The following is an 18,455-nucleotide window of genomic DNA, read 5'->3' on the forward strand; positions in this document are numbered from 1 at the left end:
TCTGGTTCAATCTAATTGATTTTCAGTGTAAAGAACTCAGAAGAGGGTTGCCCTTCAGCATTAAAACAAGCAACAGACAAGGTGATTAGTCAGTCGGGCAATCACGTATTTTATGTGCATCTTTTATACAAATCGGTGATCAGCTGTTGGACATGTAAGCACAGACGTCATTATATGGCATTCTATTGTTTAAATTACAGCATCACCTTTTAATGCTGTCCTTTCACATATGTAGCAGTAATAAAGTCAATTTAGGGTTTAATGGTCAGGAAAACAAAACAAAATACAGGAACCTTTTTTCCCTCCTTTTATTGTTTACAAAATACCAACATAAATACATAAAGGAGGCTGTGTGATATTGCTGTATGTGGATGTGTGTGAAACAGAGGAGCAGGCGGAAAGGACAATGCACACACCCACACACACAAATGCTCCACCCCTCTGTTACAAACACACAGTAGCTTAAACTATTTGTACTGCAGACAGCGAATAGTCGCAACGCATCGTACAGTCAAAAAAAACAAAGCCTATTAAATAAAGGAACCAAAAAGATAAAAATACTGTGATATAAAGCAGCTAAAACTCAAATCTGTGAAAGAGTGCCGCCCTTTAAAAACCTACTGGGCAGGTGTAAATTCCTAAATTCCCCTGTAGTGACAGTGCTTGTTGTAATTCAGTGAAGTGAAACTGAACAGCAGTGACAGCTCTGGGAAAAATCAGCCCTGTGGGTTAAAGGAAAAAAAAACAAAAACCCACAGCCAGACACGATGTTCGTGAACCTGCCTGTGTTTTGCTCTCTCCAATCATCGTTTCTGCAAAAAAAAAAAAAAAATGAATTTAAAAAAAAAAGAAAAAAAAAGGATGAGGACATGGCAAACTCCTCCCCTGTTCTGCATTTTTTTTCCCTTCCAGCAACACCATCAATCCTCCAGTCACTCGTGCAATCAGACCACGCTCCTTATAGTGTGTCCAAAAATCAACTTGGTTACACTCACATCGGAACCCCTTTTATATTCAAAGTCAACAATATCTGTACACCAACAAACGAGGCATCTTTTTTTTTTCTTTTTCTCTTTTCGGTGGACTACAATCATCTGTTTCAAGAGCAAAGCAGTTTCCTAACATCATACAGCGAGGATGCTTCAGACTACAAAATGCAGCAAGGTGTAAAAACGGCAAAGAAGGAAGACCGTGAAGGGAATGTGACGACACGTGACGCTTAAGGATCTTCTCTTCTTAATTTTCAAATCTCTCTGGCAAAAGAAATCCCCAAGCTTTATCTTCTAACTGCAACAGAAGGCTGGCTTTGTTCATTGTCTAATGTATATATAGACACAGATAAGTGGTGAGCCTCACCACCTTTTTATGTAACATCACTACCTGAAATTTATATATACATTAACATAAATACAGCCTAGGAGACGTTTAGCCACAACACTGGAAACTGAAAATGCCATCAACATGTAAATGCCAGAGGACAGGATTTATCCAGAGAGGAAAGACTCTTATTGGCCTGAGTCGGTTACATTTTAGGTGGGGTGGGGATCTCTCTACCTAAACTCTGCTGTTTCTGGTCACCCCTTGCGGCTTTATGCTACAGACTGAGAGTGGCGGCACACAGACAAATAACCAGGACCAAAATGAGCTGACAGACGATCAGATGCTGTGTTTAGATTTAGCAGTTTGTGTCTGTGTTTTAGTTCTTACAGTTAATACTCAAAAGAATGTGACAAGAGACATGAAAGGGGGGACGGGGAAACTAAAAACTACAACTGTCCAGTCGCCGGGTCCAGTGGAAGAAGAAACTGAGGGATGAAGGAAGGTTGTTCACTGGGCAGTCGTGGCAGCGCCGAAGGTTTCCTGGGAGGCGTATACCATATAGAGGAAGCCATCTTGGTCGCGCTCTCGCTCATACACCTCAGAGATGGCGGCTGACACAGACACCATACTGTGACCGTTAACCAGCAGGAAGAAAGCCTGGTTGGAGTTTAGCTGGAGGCGCCTCCTGGTGGGGAATGAAAGACATGACAAGAGTGAGAAAAAGGGGAGACAATAGAAGAAAGTGAGAGGGAAAAAATATCCTAAGTATAAACTATAGATAGGAGAGGAATAAAATCAAGAAGTGGAAAAGAACTTGTGAAAGGAAATGAAAGAAGGGGAAGGAGAGTGAATAAAATATGAGATTGAAAGAAAGAGAAAAGGAAATGTATGGAAAAAATATGGCATCCATCTATTTATCCCTTCCTCCCTCAATCCATCCATCCATCCATATGTTTGCTAGCTCAGAAAAGTGCAACAAAGGTTTGGTATATTGAGGTCATTAAAAATACAGAACATGGAATGAGTAAGTAAGAAGAATATATATGCAAATATGTTTTGTATGTAACAAATATGCAAAACAGATGAAAGAAAGAAGAAAGGAAATTTGATGCCAGGAAAAGGGATGAAGACGTTTTTTAAAAAAAAAAAGGAAAAGGGAAAACCAAAGAAAGAGGAGATGAAAGGAAATTAAAAGAAGTGAAAGTGAAGGAAAAGACAGACAAAAGAGGAGTTGGAGATATTTAAGAAAAGCAAACAAAACTGAAGAGGAGAAAATGATGAATGTAAAGGAGAGATGGTGAGGAGGGGAGAAGAGGTCAGCGTCTACCTGATGATCTTGATGAGTTCACTCATGTTGACATGGTCTGGCACCAGGAACTTGGTCTTGTCCAGTACGGGGAGCTGCTTTTCTCCTTTATATCTCTCAATGATCACCTGCAGGAGGCAAAAACTTTATCAGCAATTCATTTCTCCTCTTTTTCTTCTTTTAGCTGGTCAGCTTCCATGAATGGTGCATTTCCTGTGCCCTTTGTGTGTCTGAGACCAGTGAGATGTAATAAGGAAGCTTGAGCTGCCAATATCAGATGGAGAGGTTAAATACAAGAACACAGCTCTCTGCCTCACAGTCGGGTCCCTGTGAATCTAAATCCACATCTACTAGATCAAGATTTGCGTTAGACTTGAAAGGGAATGCCATTGTTTTACTAAGATATGTAAGATGGGTTTCAAACCCACAGGATTAGACTCCACTTCAGAAAGAATCACAATCAGACTCTGTATTAAAGGCTGGCAAAACCCAATTTAACTCACAGTGATGTGCTGATTAAACAAAGGCTGTCAGCCTCTACTTAACGCTCTGAAGCGGCCTATAAGTTCAACGAATCAAAGCTTCTCTTAACAAAAAACAACCAATCACTGTCACTCAGGCCGCACTCACAATCTTAGTTTCCGATCACATGTTTTGTCTTAATTAGCTGTTTTAACTGATGGAGCGCAACTACAAGGGAAAACAAGAATGCAAATCCAGCCCAGTTCGGGTGACAATGATGATGAATGACTGGATAGCTGTGGAGAACTAATATAGCAGTGGGGTTGTGTTTTTTTAGCACAACTTTCCTCGTTTGTTACGCAAATATTTAAGACACTTCTCTGTGTTTAACGTGTCTTATTCAAAATGTAGACACTGTTCTTTCTTTCTTTTTTTAGAGCCTGCCTAGCAGCAGGCATTACTCCCTCTTTCCACTTTAGGAAAGCTGCTAATTCTAACATGTCTCACTGTGAGCAGAACACAAACAATGTTCTGTTGTCGGCTGCAGGAGTGAACAAGATGTTTCATGCACTCGCGTTTCAGGAAATGAAAAACCAATATTATGGTGTTATTGTGTGTTATTGTTCAGTGTTGCTTAAATGTACCGAGGCAACACCGCACTGTCTGATGGTACATGGTTTAAAACCACAAATAGTCCAGTGCAAATCTTCTTGTGTCCTTTGTTGGATTCTGATTGAAACCTGGTTGAACTTCTGGTTTTTGTTACAAACCAACAGCTCTTACGAGGTTAAGGCTATACTAGAGCTTATATAGTTAAGGTTATAGTACATAACCAACTTTGCCATATTTCTCCTGGGTCAGCTAACCAATCAGAGCGAATGTATTTGCGAAGGAAAACCCTTCAAAAAGTTATGGCATTTAGTAATGATCACATTGGTACTAATGAAGCCATGCATCACAGCACTGAAGGTTTGTAGACTCTACCCCGCGGAGGCCCCTGTGACAACGCAAACATCTGATGAACTGCGACCTGACGTTACACAACATTAGCGGACTGTGTGATAGCACAGGCGTCAGCTACACAAAATTCTTGCAACTGAGTGAGTGTCCTACATGCTTGACCCACCCAGTGCAACCCACAGAAGTCCATGAGTGTGTGAGAGGCTGCCTGGGTCTGAGTGACCTACATTTTATCATCACATGAACACAAATTGTGTGAATGCTTGCGTGCCCTTCGATAAGTTGTGAGTGTGCAGACGCTGCACTACAAGGGCACCAAGTGCAAACTGGAAAACAGTCTAATGAGAACAATTACTTGTCTGTATGCATGTCCAGAAGTGAGTATAATACCAGCATGATGATCACCTGTTGACAAAGGGAAACTTCAGATTTACAGTCCAGACCACAGCACTAAGGGGTTCTAGCACTAATCCAGTGAGACCTGCTGACCCAGAGCTTCCTCAGCTTTCGCTTGGCATGCTAATGCATTTCATCTGGGCAGAAAAGCAGCAGCCTCAGTAAACCTCTTCACCATTTCTGCTGAAAGTGCCACAAGACAATGACAAGGCTGCTTTCACAGGCCAGTGATGTGTAGACTGACTTTACTGTTTGAATTAAGTTAAAAGGTTAGAGCAGCTGTTTAGTTCAGAAATCCTAACTTTATATTTTATTAGTAAGTACAAGATAAAGACATTCTAATATTTAAGCCTCACAGATGAGAAAATGTACTGTTTTTCTTTCTCCAGACTTTCAATACTGTCGTGTTAGGGGCTGTTTATCAAGCAATGCAAGTGAAAATGAAGCTGCAATCAGTTTTGGACATTGGAAATTGGTTTGCTGTTTTGTTTCAAAGTAATTGGTTCATATATTATTTCAGATAACAAAATACTATTTGTCTGCTTCCACACAGACCATGAATATTTGATAATTTTTTAAAGAGCATTTCATTATTATTTTTAGCCAATGTCATCCATGATTGATTTACTAGTGCACAACTTCTTCAGTCTTTAAAAGTTTACTGTGCAGCTGGCTGACTGGCCAGAGCTCATTCGGTTGCTTTCCCAGAGAGGATTTCATCCCACAGTTGAACCTGCTCCTGCTTGCACAAAGTACCTGGTAATTCAAATATTTGCACAGAAGAAACTTATAATTTAAAATTGTCTGCAGGCAGCATGTCTGTGTGGGCTCTCAATCACCCAGGTCGTGGCAGTTTCAAGTGCTTGAAAAGATAATAAGTGGGTTCTTTATGTTTATGAAGACATTTTACAATTTTTTAATTTAATTCAACTTTATTTATTTAGCGCCAAATCACAACAGCAGTTGCCTCAAGGCGCTTTATATTGCATGGTAAAGATCCTACAATAACACAGAGGAAACCTCAGCAATCAGATAAGCTCCTATAAGCAAGCAATTGATAGTGGAAAGTAAAAACTCCCTTTTAACAGGGCGAAACCTCAACATGCGCAGGGAGGAGCAAAGTCCAAAAAGCGCCTTCAGTTCTAAAACAACCAAACCCAACAATCACTCCACAAATGCATGACACAGAGCAGGTAGGAGGCCACCTCAACAGGACAGCACTCTGCTGTACACCTGCACCTGAAAGGACACTCTTTTGAGGATCCCAAAAGTCATATCTTGGCCTGAAAAGACAGATGGGACTCAGTAGAATTCTACACTCTGTTTTCCATTTACACATATGTTTGCACATTTCAATAAATCGCTTAGGACTGCACGATTTTGCATAGAATGAGAATCACGATTTTTTGGCTTAGAATTGAGATCACGATTCTCTAACGATTTTCTTTTCCAATATAAATATTTATTGCACTTATTAACTGCACATCAACTTCGTAACAGTTGAAACTGAACATCAAAACAACAAATGTCTCACGTTTTGTGGTTGCCGCAAAATGTTGTACTGCTTGAAATTCCGTCTCCACCGTTGCTCGACGCTGCGTGTATAGAGCAGGTAGTGCAACAATAGAAAAATAGTTGCGGGACGGCACTGTGTAGCGTTTGTCTAGGGTGTTGATCATTTTCCTAAATCCCTGGTTTTGCACAGTGTTGATGGGAGCCATATCTTTGGTCAGGTGATAATAGCCTCCGTAATTTCTTTGTGCCTGCGGGAGTTCGGCGTGTATAGGGTATGAGGTTTCCGTTATTGATGTTTGGGTGGTTGACCGGGACGGATTTTCTCCTGTCACGTGCTCTCCGTTGTTTTTCCCTGCTAATTTCAATCAATCAATCAATCAAAGCTTTATTCGTCACATGCAGGTTGCCCTGCAGTGAAATAGGACCCCCCCCGACCTTACACATATAGCACAAACATTACATGGGGATACAGGTCAGAGATTGGTAGAATCAGAAAAAAACATTGAAATGTACACTACACTGGGGAAAGTACAAGAGGAAAAAAAGAGACCCCTACTCATGCTATGCTTCCATGGTAGGACAGCATGAGAACAGGAAACAAAAAAAAATTTTAGCATCACACGGCACAGCTTCTGTATCACGTGGTATAAGGCTCCGCCCTTGTCATTTGTTGAGCAGGAAGAGTGAGCGCTTGTTTTCATGCAGATTACGTCCCGGATCAAAATGCGGTACAATCGTCGTTGTCTTTTTTTTTTTTTTTTTTTTTTTTTTTTTTTTTTTTTAAATCGTTGTCATTTGGAAATGAGATCGCACATAAGTATGAATCGAGATCGCGATTTTCTAATGATTAATCGTGCAGCCCTAAAATCACTGAACACATTTCCCTTTTCCCAGCAAAACATAAAGAAATGTGGCGAAAGAGTGATGCGAGACTACTATATCACCTGAAGTATTTAGACATGTGCTGACCCCTGTGTATTGTGAAAGCAGGACACTACTGAGTCTGACCCTAATGTGAAAGCTATTAGCAGTCTGCCTCTCCACCTCCTTCAGGCTCCACTGTGGCTGTCTGGGTGGAGTTACATTACAGTGACACAGCACATCTGCCTCTGGTCTCATACTTACTGTGACACGGCAGTTTATAGCCCCGGGGAGCACACAGGAAGCGTGCACAAACACACAGACGAGAAGAGCCCTTACATGAAACGACAGGTGCAAAGCTGTGCTGATACTCTATCTCACTGATAAAATGAGCAGGTGAAACACGAGGTGTGCGTTTGTTTATTGGTGGTTGCTAAGAGGTGCTGGCCACTTACATGGTAATGCAGCTGCACCCACTTTTAACACAACATTCCAGAAAAAAAACAGCTGCTACATCACAACTGCTAAAATGATAAATGCATCTCCAACAGAGTTGACTGGAAAATCCCATCGAGGAACAGAAAGCTCTTTCAGACAAAAGACATTTAATCAGTCGCTGTGAGCTACAACCAGGAAATATGCGGTAACATTTTCTACTGCGGAAAGTTCCTGTGTGCTGCTTTGCACATCACACTTGTCCACAACCACACCAACATCACTGTCAGCTTCAGACATTTTAAACATGTACTTGAACTCACAGGTATCTTGTTGGGGTGCTGCTCCCGGATCAGTCTGACATCTTCTACTCGCTGTTCTGTGGAGCAGAAAAAAGGTCAGTGGGCATCAACCGGAATGAGCTGATAAAAGACAAACACGGTCAATGACAAATAAGGCAAAAAGAAGAAAAAAGCTGGCAGCAAATCCTATCCTATTTGCATGCTGTTTGTTTTACATATCCCTATCTGCACAATAATATCTTTGGTTCTCGTATCAGGTGACTGTGACTGTTTTTACAACCTGTGGTTCAACAGGTTTGCGAGGTGATGCACATCAGACCAAACAATGTCACAGCTGTAAGTGGCTGCCTACTAATTTCTGAAACAGATTATAAAAGCGTCCCGTTAAACATTTATAACACCGGTAAGCTTTATGTACTAGACAGATCTATAGTTTAGAATATGTCTTCTCTCATTTGGTACAAGCTGTTTTAGGAATCCTTACTGGCTGTCCTAAACAAAGAGGGCAGCAGGTGGGTGCTGTTGCTGAGCATATTATCTGATACCTGCTCTTACTGACATCATACATAGCCAAGAGCAGAAAAAAAATGTCTGAAACAGAGTGCGTTTTCAGAGCACAGGGTAAACTTGTACACACGTGCCTCAAAGTTGAAAGTTTAGTCACGTTCAGTATGAGCAACCACTATTTTAACAGTGCATACATGTAAGAACATAACGAAAACCATAATAGGTCCAATTCAATTAAAAAGAAAAAGTAGGATTAGAGACATGGAGCACAGAATCACACGGGAACAAACTGCTTACTGGGGTAAAGCGCTCGAGTGAAAACAAGATGGGCTTTTCTAAAATCCACTCATGGTGCAACAGCATTGTTCTGCAGTGATTAGCAGATCATTAGGCAAAAAATTATGATCCACTTATTATCTATTCAAAGTCTGCACTGATTACTGGGATTGCAAATCTTGTGTGCGTTTATCGGACATGTGCATTCTAGTTCCTTGGAAATCTTGGCTGAAAGCAGAACTAATAATTGGGTTTTTTCTTCACAGTGATAACCCAAAGACTGGATTGAAATTCTACTATTAATTGGTCTGTTTATTAGCAATGGTTAGCAGATATGCATGTCATTGCACTGCACCTGTACAGCTTATAGATACAGCTGCTAACCAAGCTTGTTGGCGTCAGCTGGTCATCTAATGCTTTTGACTCCAGAAAACAGGGATAAAAATTAGTCCAAAACCAACAGGTGGCAACATAATTTTTGTACACACAGTCTACAACCAGCACATATGACCAAAAATATCACCTTCTACTTGCAGCAGCACTACCTACTTGAACTAAACATCAGATTTTGGACCTTGAATTACCTGAATGGAGTCGAGTAGAGACAATTAAAAAAAAAACTGAAGCTTTGAGTCTCTGGTGTCCCTGTGACCCACCGCTGAAAGAAGTTGTTGTTCAGAAAACTGTGCGGCCACTGTAAGACTGTCTAACTAAATTAACTGATTAACATGCTGCGGCCAAAACACAAATGTTTATTTTCATGCTAAAACTGAAAAAAAAAATTCTATTATTACATTTTTCCATAACTGCGTTTCAATCAGAAACAAGGAAGTTCTGCATGCGTCAGTCTCTCATGACCAGACCAAGAAGGGAGAGAGAAAAACCAACTAAATGGGAAGCAAATGACTTTGAGGTTAAAAGGATGTGCTTTTTAAATACATCTTTGTTATGTAATATTGGGAATTCGTCAGTTACCTCAAGGGGACACTGGGAAACTCCCTTTAAGTTCCTGAGTCATTCTATGACAAGCCTAGTAACTACGTAACGGATCATTTATGTTAAAAAACAAAACTAAACACATGGGGCTAGATTATTCTGTCCACAGAGGACAGTAACACAAAGATTAGATAAAAGGCAACATGACTACCAGCTAGTGACCCTTATCACTGAGTAAACATTCATGTATACACACAAAACTGTTTCTGAAATGGCAATATTACAAAAATTTTCACATGACCACGTTAACCAGTAGTTTTTGGACCAGACTTGTTGGACTGTCACAGCTTCATGCCAACTTTAACATCATCATATGTACACATAACACGTTTGTCAGAGCAGGCTGGAACGCACACGCTTTGTTTGTGTATATTTAGACCAATAACATGAAGCACATGCATGTTTAGTCATGCTGGGAAACATACTTCTAACGTTGAAGGCAGCGAGTACACATCTTTGTTTATTAGGTAGTAATTATGATACGGACATAAGTTAAAAAGTTATCTACTTTTATAACGTCACTCTTTGGTATCATTATTATTTTATTTAAATATTAAATACATTCATCCAAATTTCATCTTTTCATTGAGATAAAAATGCTATTTTTAAATCAAATTTGAATAATTCGTATGATTTGAAAAGATGTTCAAAATTCTAGCAGCAAAACTAACTACACCAAACAAAAACTAGAACGACAACACTTAAAAAAAGTTCCATATTTTTAAGTTCTGGCCATCAAGTCTGTTGAACTTAGTTTATGATTTTCATCGTTTAGTTACAAGCAGCAAACCCAATAAACAGGATAAGAATGTTAAATAATCGTTGCGTTATGGAAACTCGGCAGTGAGTTTGCAGGCCTTACATTTAGCTCTGTTGGCTGGGAAACACAAGTGAAAGTATCCTCTGCATCGAGGCTATATGGCCTGTGCACCAAAACCAAAAAAGAAAAACAGGAAGAAAGAAAATAAAGAAGGACACGTAAACTCCACGTGTTCAGTTGCAGTTTTACATTTTCTCCTCTTTTAAACTCTTTTCTTTTCCTCCACAAACTGTCCCATCCCCCAATCCTGCAGCTCTCCTCTCTCTGCCCTGCGTTTCGACACCACTTTGTTTTCCTCGCACTGCTCTCGCACAAGTAAACATTACAGAGACACGAGCCAGCAGCTCACAGCCTCATCATATTCGTCTACATCTAAAGCTCAAAGTCCACGAGTGGAAGCAACTGTCTTTCATCTATAAGTTAAAAGGAGCACATGCCCAACGAGGAGGCTGATTCTGTTAATCAGCAGCAGCAGAAAGTAGAAGCAGCCTGACAAAATGTAGGCTGATACTCGGCACGGGGATAACAACTAACCCCCACCTGGCCTGTGCACGCCAACGCTGTGATTCACTTTTGGGCAGTTCAGAGGACAATTCGGGGCACAACCGAAAACCCACGACCCAAGGCGGAAAAGCAGAGCGAGACATGTTAAAATTAGGAAACTGTAAGACCTACCGAATGTCCTTCTTTGTTTGAAGGTTTTTTCTGAAGGCATGTTGCACCAAAGTCGGTCAGCTGGCAGTAGGTGAAGGCGGAGGTAGTGTCTGTTTCGAAGCAGCGATATAAAAGCTAAAAACAACGTATTAAACTATCCGTGTCCGCGGTGCTGGCAGCTTCTTGGCGACACACCAACGCATAGAGATGAGCTCCTAGCTGGTTTGATGTCGTCGCTTCCTTCCTCTGCCTCTGTTTTTGTCAGCGCGAGCTGGAGCAAGCAAAACAAACCAGTCACATGACCCATGACGTCACGCACCACCCCTCTCCTCTCCTCTGCCTCCTCTTTTTAATTTATTTTTTCTTCCCCCTAACGGCCACTGTCTCCACACGGACGATATTTAAAATTGAACCAACCTATTAAAAAATATGTATGATTTAATTAAAAAAATACGCTTATTTTATCAAAAAATAAAATAAAATAAAATGTTTAAATGTTTATGGAAAGAAAACATTGTTAAAATGGCCACAAATTTAATTTGTATATCAACAGTTTATCTTCAGTTTCAGAAATCTGACCATTTTCGCTTTACAAAAAAATTAACATAATAATAATAATAATAATAAGATTTTTAACAGGGGGCAGCCCATCGGAAGAAAGCTGGATTAGGGGGCTAAAACAGCCCCATTCAGACAGTCGACGACCTTTCTTTTATATTGGGCCCTTGAGGCCAGTATAAAAGAAAAAGAATGCAAGTGTACGCTACTCCAATGGAGTATAGAGCAGGAAATGAGCAGAATAGGTCCTCTTTATCTGGTGTTAATGACCATACTTCTTGAACACTTCTGCTCTGTGAAGCATCCTTCACAATGATGCCATTCTAGTCCACACACCTCAGCAGGTCCAAATATTTACATACCAAAAGCTTGAAGTGCTGTAGAATTGACTTTTGAAGGACTTCATAGCATTGTACATAAAAGCCACTGAAGTTACTGAGAGTTGTGGGGACTTCTTAAGCATGGATCTTTTTCAGCCTCAGAGAGAGGTCAAAAACATGGAACTGTATAGGAAAGCTGGATTTGATGAGTATATGGCATATAGAGGAGCAGTCTATAAAAGGAACATAGGAGAAATGAGTGGAGGTGCCCTCCTGCTTCTGGGAAGTATTTCAGTGTTGTTGTTGAGGGACTGGGGGAGTGTTGGTGGGAGGAGACGGCCATTCATGGCCTTGTAGTGCTGGAGAAAGGTATTCTAAGGAGGGACACTAGAAACCACAAGGCTGGTTCAGTCTTTTAACAACCCTGTTGAAAAACTGGTTTACCTGCTCCTCCTCCTTTTTTTCTCATACCAGTAATGCTTTGTCTGATCTCTTTTAAGTAGTTGATCCATAGCATTTATTTAAAAGAATTAAGGGAGCACGTGCTGATTTATAAGTGAAGTAAAATCCACATAAATTATTCAGTAATCCACAGTAATTATACAGAACACATGCAGCAAACACGAGACAAGAAAGAAAAAGAATACCTCTTTAGAAAAATCACCATAACATTAACTGATGAATCGTATGTATCCCTGCCACACGCATGCAATGTTATCATCTCAGTCAGCAGCTGCACCTCTGCAGCCTTTTCTTTGGTACTGTACACTAACAAGCATGTTGTAACTGTGGAGGAGCCAAAATAGGAGAAAGTCAAACATTAGGAATTTTTCAGAAAGTGTTAAATTTTTTGGTTCCATGTTACACAAAAGAAACGAGTGCAAACAGATGTAATGGAGTTTTTACTTATTGTAAAGACTACAAATAGATTTTCCACCACTGCTTTAATAGCCACAACATTTAGTGCCATCTTGTGGTTAAAACACATCAAATCAGCCAAATCATATGAACAACAAAATTTCCAACACATATAATACTTTATTCAGTTGTTGTAGTGATGGTGTATTATTATGTATCTGTTGTGTTATAAACCCACAGCCCCTGTAAACAGTGTGTACTAAACTGACACCATACTACAGACTGAAGGGCGAGCATAACCATAAAAGATTTTGAAAACTAAATATAAGGAAGAGAAAATGTGATTGCTACAGGCAAAAAAAACAGATATGAAAAAAACAACAAAGAGACAAAACAAAATCATAAAAGCACAAAAATAATTCAGTCAATCACTTTTCAGTTGAAAACGTCCCTAAATATATTTGACTGATGGGTTTTCCTGATGAGGCCACATGTCTGTGCCCAGGCGCCAATTACCTGATTGTCACTGTTAGTATATATTGATGCCAAACCTAACCTGGATGAAGAAGCCATTATGTTAAGGTTACATTTTCAGCCTCTAGCAGTAGGATCGTGTTTAGCTGTTTTTGTGGGTTTTACAAAAGCTGCTGCCACAATTGTGAGACGAGGACATACATGAAGATGTCAGATCCACGAAGTAACAACAGGTCATTTTGCGTGCAGTGAAGTGATTTGATAGTTAATGTTAGGAGCGCCTATAAATGCAGTGCTTGGGTAAAAGTACCCGATTACTTACCGAGGAGATCAAGAAGAAGCTGCAGGTGTTATTTTTGTCCAGCAGGTGGAGAACTCTGATCACCTGTTGCTGATTGTAACGTGAAAGCGAACAGCGCTGGATTCACGGATATCGACGCTCTGTATTTCCAGCTGAATCTGAAGTGAATACACTCAGTTTTCCTTTTACTGTAATAATATAAATCTTATATCGGAAGAGCCCTCCGCTACTTTTTATGCCATATTATCACAAGCATGAAGGCGTACATATTAAGAGGTTGTTTCTTATCTTTCTTTCCCAGTTCAGAGGATTACAGCTTATCCACAAAGCACCTCCCAGTACTTTATATTTTTAGGTCGACCATACTGCGAAACCTTCCCTGCGGACTTCCACCTGAAACCCCCCAACCGTTGCTCAGTCAGGTGTGTTTGTGTTATAGGGATGAAGACAAATCAGTGTTTGTGTATGTGTACGTGTTGGCACCCAACTGGGTGTGTCTGGGCCAGAAATGAAGTCAGTTAGAAATGATCTCCTACAGTCAAGCTGTGTATTTGTCTCAGCAGGGTGCCGGGCCTGAGGACTGTGTGTGAGGCATCCACCTCTCTCTGTGCACGTCAGAGACGGCTGTAGCGCATGAAGGTGTGTGTGAGCACACATCTACGAGCCGGGGGACACCCCGACCCTTCAATCAAGTATTAGCTGTCAATATTTGGACCTCCTTCCTGCTCCCCCCGCTCATTAGGTGGTGGTGGTGTGATTTCATGCTTCTCACCAGGAGGCCTTCGCAAAGTCTCAGTCTGCTGTACAGACGGATAAAGTGCTAATTTGTGTGATATGAAATGTTGACACTGTTATAGTGTTATATGTTACAAGGAGGGACAATATGAGTGTGGTCAATAACATGACAGATGCAAAGGTGCAAAGGCAGAGGTTGTGTGGTGGGCTCTAAACCTCATTGATTTACTATATTAATTCAGAAAGATAAGCACAGACAGTAGAGACAGCCAGTTTCAAGAAGAACTGTCGGTTCACATTATCTATCTATCTATGTATGTATGATTATTTAGAGAAACCAGAACATTGTTACCACCTTATTTGCAAGTTATAGTTCTTTAAAAGAAGGAAAACATGGCTATGTAAGAGACTAAAACAGTAATACAGTTGAGAAATGCAGCAGTCATCTGCAGTGTAATAAAACTGTGGCCCTTCTCTCATCATTGGGCATTCAGTCTGCTCTTTATATGTCACAGGATAATGAAATCCCCTCCTGGTAAATCTGTTCTGACCTTTTTTCCCCCACTCACCTAGTATCCATATGATTATCTGTTCTTTTCTTCACCAGCCCGCTGATGTTTTTCACCAGTCTGTAGTAAACTTGAGCCCCACGTTCAAGTGGCTGCCTCCTTTGTTTTTTGGCATTCAAGCTTTTCAGTGGAACACAGCATCAGGAAATTCTGTCCAGGTTTCAGACTGTGGACGTGGTCATTAGATATATGGTGTGTGAAACAGAACAAGAACACTTATATAAATAAAATTAAATGCAAGTTGTGTCATAATCACATCTGATGTCTAAAGTTTGAAGTTGAGCTCATTTGAGAGGCTCCATAATTAATCAAAAAGAATATTTTATTTTATATATTTGAAATTGATATCTGTCCACTAATCAATAAAAAAGTAGAGAAAATTATTCCTGAACCCAACTCAGTACTTCCAAGTTTGACCCCAAATTACAAAAATTATCTATCTATATTTATTTATTAACTTTAAAATAAATTATCCATAAGACAGAAAATATGATATTTCTTCAGCAGATCTCCAAGCCCATTAAAATATCTATCAGGTTATAGAACATACAAATAATATGAGTCCACTGCGTCCTTCACATTACAAGCTAACTCCTGATAAATTTTCACACAGTCCCTTAAATAACATGTCTAAATGTAAACTTTACAGCCTCTTGCTATTGCTAATTATTAGCCTGTCAATGTGCACCATGGTGACTTTGCTCAGAAAGGTGCAACAAACAGACTTGTACTTCACACAGTGCTGTTCATATTATAGTTATGACTCAGAAACACTAACAGACTTTGAATGTGCTCAGTAAGTACAGGGAGTGCAGAATTATTAGGCAAATGAGTATTTTGTCCACATCATCCTCTTCATGCATGTTGTCTTACTCCAAGCTGTATAGGCTCGAAAGCCTACTACCAATTAAGCATATTAGGTGATGTGCATCTCTGTAATGAGAAGGGGTGTGGTCTAATGACATCAACACCTTATATCAGGTGTGCATAATTATTAGGCAACGTCCATTCCTTTGGCAAAATGAGTCAAAAGAAGGACTTGACAGGCACAGAAAAGTCAAAAATAGTGAGACATCTTGCAGAGGGATGCAGCAGTCTCAAAATTGCAAAGCTTCTGAAGCGTGATCATCGAACAATCAAGCGTTTCATTCAAAATAGTCAACAGGGTCGCAAGAAGCGTGTGGAAAAACCAAGGCACAAAATAACTGCCCATGAACTGAGAAAAGTCAAGCGTGCAGCTGCCAAGATGCCACTTGCCACCAGTTCGGCCATATTTCAGAGCTGCAACATCACTGGAGTGCCCAAAAGCACAAGGTGTGCAATACTCAGAGACATGGCCAAGGTAAGAAAGGCTGAAAGACGACCACCACTGAACAAGACACACAAGCTGAAACGTCAAGACTGGGCCAAGAAATATCTCAAGACTGGTTTTTCTAAGGTTTTATGGACTGATGAAATGAGAGTGAGTCTTGATGGGCCAGATGGATGGGCCCGTGGCTGGATTGGTAAAGGGCAGAGAGCTCCAGTCCGACTCAGACGCCAGCAAGGTGGAGGTGGAGTACTGGTTTGGGCTGGTATCATCAAAGATGAGCTTGTGGGGCCTTTTCGGGTTGAGGATGGAGTCAAGCTCAACTCCCAGTCCTACTGCCAGTTTCTGGAAGACACCTTCTTCAAGCAGTGGTACAGGAAGAAGTCTGCATCCTTCAAGAAAAACATGATTTTCATGCAGGACAATGCTCCATCACACGCGTCCAAGTACTCCACAGCGTGGCTGGCAAGAAAGGGTATAAAAGAAGAAAAACTAATGACATGGCCACCTTGTTCACCTGATCTGAACCCCATTGAGAACCTGTGGTCCATCATCAAATGTGAGATTTACAAGGAGGGAAAACAGTACACCTCTCTGAACAGTGTCTGGGAGGCTGTGGTTGCTGCTGCACGCAATGTTGATGGTGAACAGATCAAAACACTGACAGAATCCATGGATGGCAGGCTTTTGAGTTTCCTTGCAAAGAAAGGTGGCTATATTGGTCGCTGATTTGTTTTTGTTTTGTTTTTGAATGTCAGAAATGTATATTTGTGAATGTGGAGATGTCATATTGGTTTCACTGGTAAAAATAAATAATTGAAATGGGTATATATTTGTTTTTTGTTAAGCTGCCTAATAATTATGCACAGTAATAGTCACCTGCACACACAGATATCCCCCTAAAATAGCTAAAAATAAAAACTACTTCCAAAAACATTCAGCTTTGATATTAATGAGTTTTTTGGGTTCATTGAGAACATGGTTGTTGTTCAATAATAAAATTATTCCTCAAAAATACAACTTGCCTAATAATTCTGCACTCCCTGTATGTCCTTACTGCTTCTATAGGAATTAAGAGGGTAAATATATTAACTAATTATAAGCAAGTATCACCAACTCTGTAAAAGCAGAACTTTTGGCACTTTTCTGGTCTGGATCATTTAGTTGTGAGTTAACACAATGTCACAACCTGGGAGTGGATGTCCCAGCAAATTCACCTCAACACCAGATTGTGCAATACTCCCAGAAAGTGTAACAAACAAACAACAACAAAAAACATGTAAATTTAAAATTACGGGCCTCAGAACATGTTAAATGTTAATGTTCATGACATTACAATTAAACAATAAAGGAACAAGGACGGCATGTTTGGAAAGGCTACCAGGAGAAAGCCTCTCTGAAAAGCAATAGTTCGGTTTACAAAGTTGCAACTGATCAAACCACAAAACGTCTGGAACAATGTCCTTTGGAAAGATGAGAGCAAAGTGGAGATGTTTGGCCCCAGAATATGGTCATCGAGTCATTGCAGTCATTGAGTCGACCATGAGCTCCTCTGAATACGAAAAGTATTCCTGAGAAATGTGAAGCAACTTGTCTGACAGCTAAAGTTTGGCCCAAATTGGAGGACAATGATCTCAAGCAAGCAGAAGGACTGAAAAGTAAAAAAAATCGAGGTGTTGCAATGGCCCAGTTAAAAGTCCAGACTTCAACCTGATTGAAATGTTGCAGAACCTTAAGAGAGCTGTGCATAAATAAATTCCCACAAACATCAATGAATCAAATCAACGCTGTAAAGAAATTCCCTCACAACCAAGTGAAAGGCTGATAGTAATACAGAAAACAATTACTTCAAGTTATTGCTGTTAAAGGTGGTTCCTCAAGCTACTGAATCATGGTGTGTATGGTGTGTACTTAGTTTTTCACAGGACTGCATAGAGACCTGTGAAGAGTTTATTTTTCACATGCCTGTATGATATGTGCAGTGAGCTATGTTCTCTTTGACTAACAGCCTCCCGGGCTGAAACAGGACCAGACACCATATCCATCTTTTCTCATGCACCAATTATCTCATTCCTCCTCTACATGTCAGTTACATTTTTGCAGTTCTCTAAACCAGCTGTGCATATGTGAAAGTCCCCACACTTGTAGTTCACAGCTTTTTTCCCTGTCCTGTCAAAAAAAGAAGGAAAAAAAAGAAAATCCAGCATCCAATTGCCACTTGTCAGATTTCAGATTTAATCTTTGGAAGTTAAACTAACTCTATCCTTTTAGTTAATTATTTACCATTTAGCCATCAATCTGTCCAATGCTGTATTAATTATTATAAGCGAACTATTTGAACCATTTGTTAAAATCTTTTTAGTTTTAACAATGTATCCATTTTTTTTATTTTAAGATAAATATCTCACCATTTATTAATATATTACCTGCTGTTGCTGTTCTTCTCATTTATCCACCAGTAGTATAGACATTTAGGGATTGAGTGTGGAAGGAGGTGTACAGTCCTAAAACATTTAATGAA

General features: G+C 40.1%; 1 protein-coding gene across 1 annotated transcript; it reads right to left on the reverse strand.

The window, feature by feature from the left end:
* Window positions 1–284: 284 nt before the first annotated feature.
* map1lc3b (microtubule-associated protein 1 light chain 3 beta) lies at window positions 285–11,115 on the reverse strand. Its single transcript, XM_085464571.1, has 4 exons — window positions 10,832–11,115; window positions 7,579–7,634; window positions 2,648–2,754; window positions 285–2,005 (listed from the first exon to the last, which is right to left on the reverse strand). Exons 1-4 carry the CDS (start codon window positions 10,869–10,871, stop codon window positions 1,828–1,830), a joined length of 381 nt encoding a protein of 126 aa, XP_085320697.1. The 5' UTR covers window positions 10,872–11,115; the 3' UTR covers window positions 285–1,827.
* Between the last annotated feature and the right edge of the window lie 7,340 nt (window positions 11,116–18,455).

Source organism: Copadichromis virginalis, linkage group LG7 (genome assembly GCF_057382275.1).
Source record: "Copadichromis virginalis isolate Kocher_CV1m ecotype Utaka linkage group LG7, C_Virginalis_male_GT1.1, whole genome shotgun sequence".
Classification (NCBI taxonomy): domain Eukaryota; kingdom Metazoa; phylum Chordata; class Actinopteri; order Cichliformes; family Cichlidae; genus Copadichromis; species Copadichromis virginalis.

Bases quoted from the DNA above. Each gene is read 5' to 3' on its own strand.
- map1lc3b (XM_085464571.1), bottom strand. From the start codon at position 10,871: ATGCCTTCAGAAAAAACCTTCAAACAAAGAAGGACATTCG. The intron at 7,635-10,831 runs GTAGGTCTTACA...TCTGCTCCACAG, and splicing joins CAAACAAAGAAGGACATTCG to AACAGCGAGTAGAAGATGTC. The intron at 2,006-2,647 runs GTAGACGCTGAC...ATTCCCCACCAG, and splicing joins GAACTCATCAAGATCATCAG to GAGGCGCCTCCAGCTAAACT.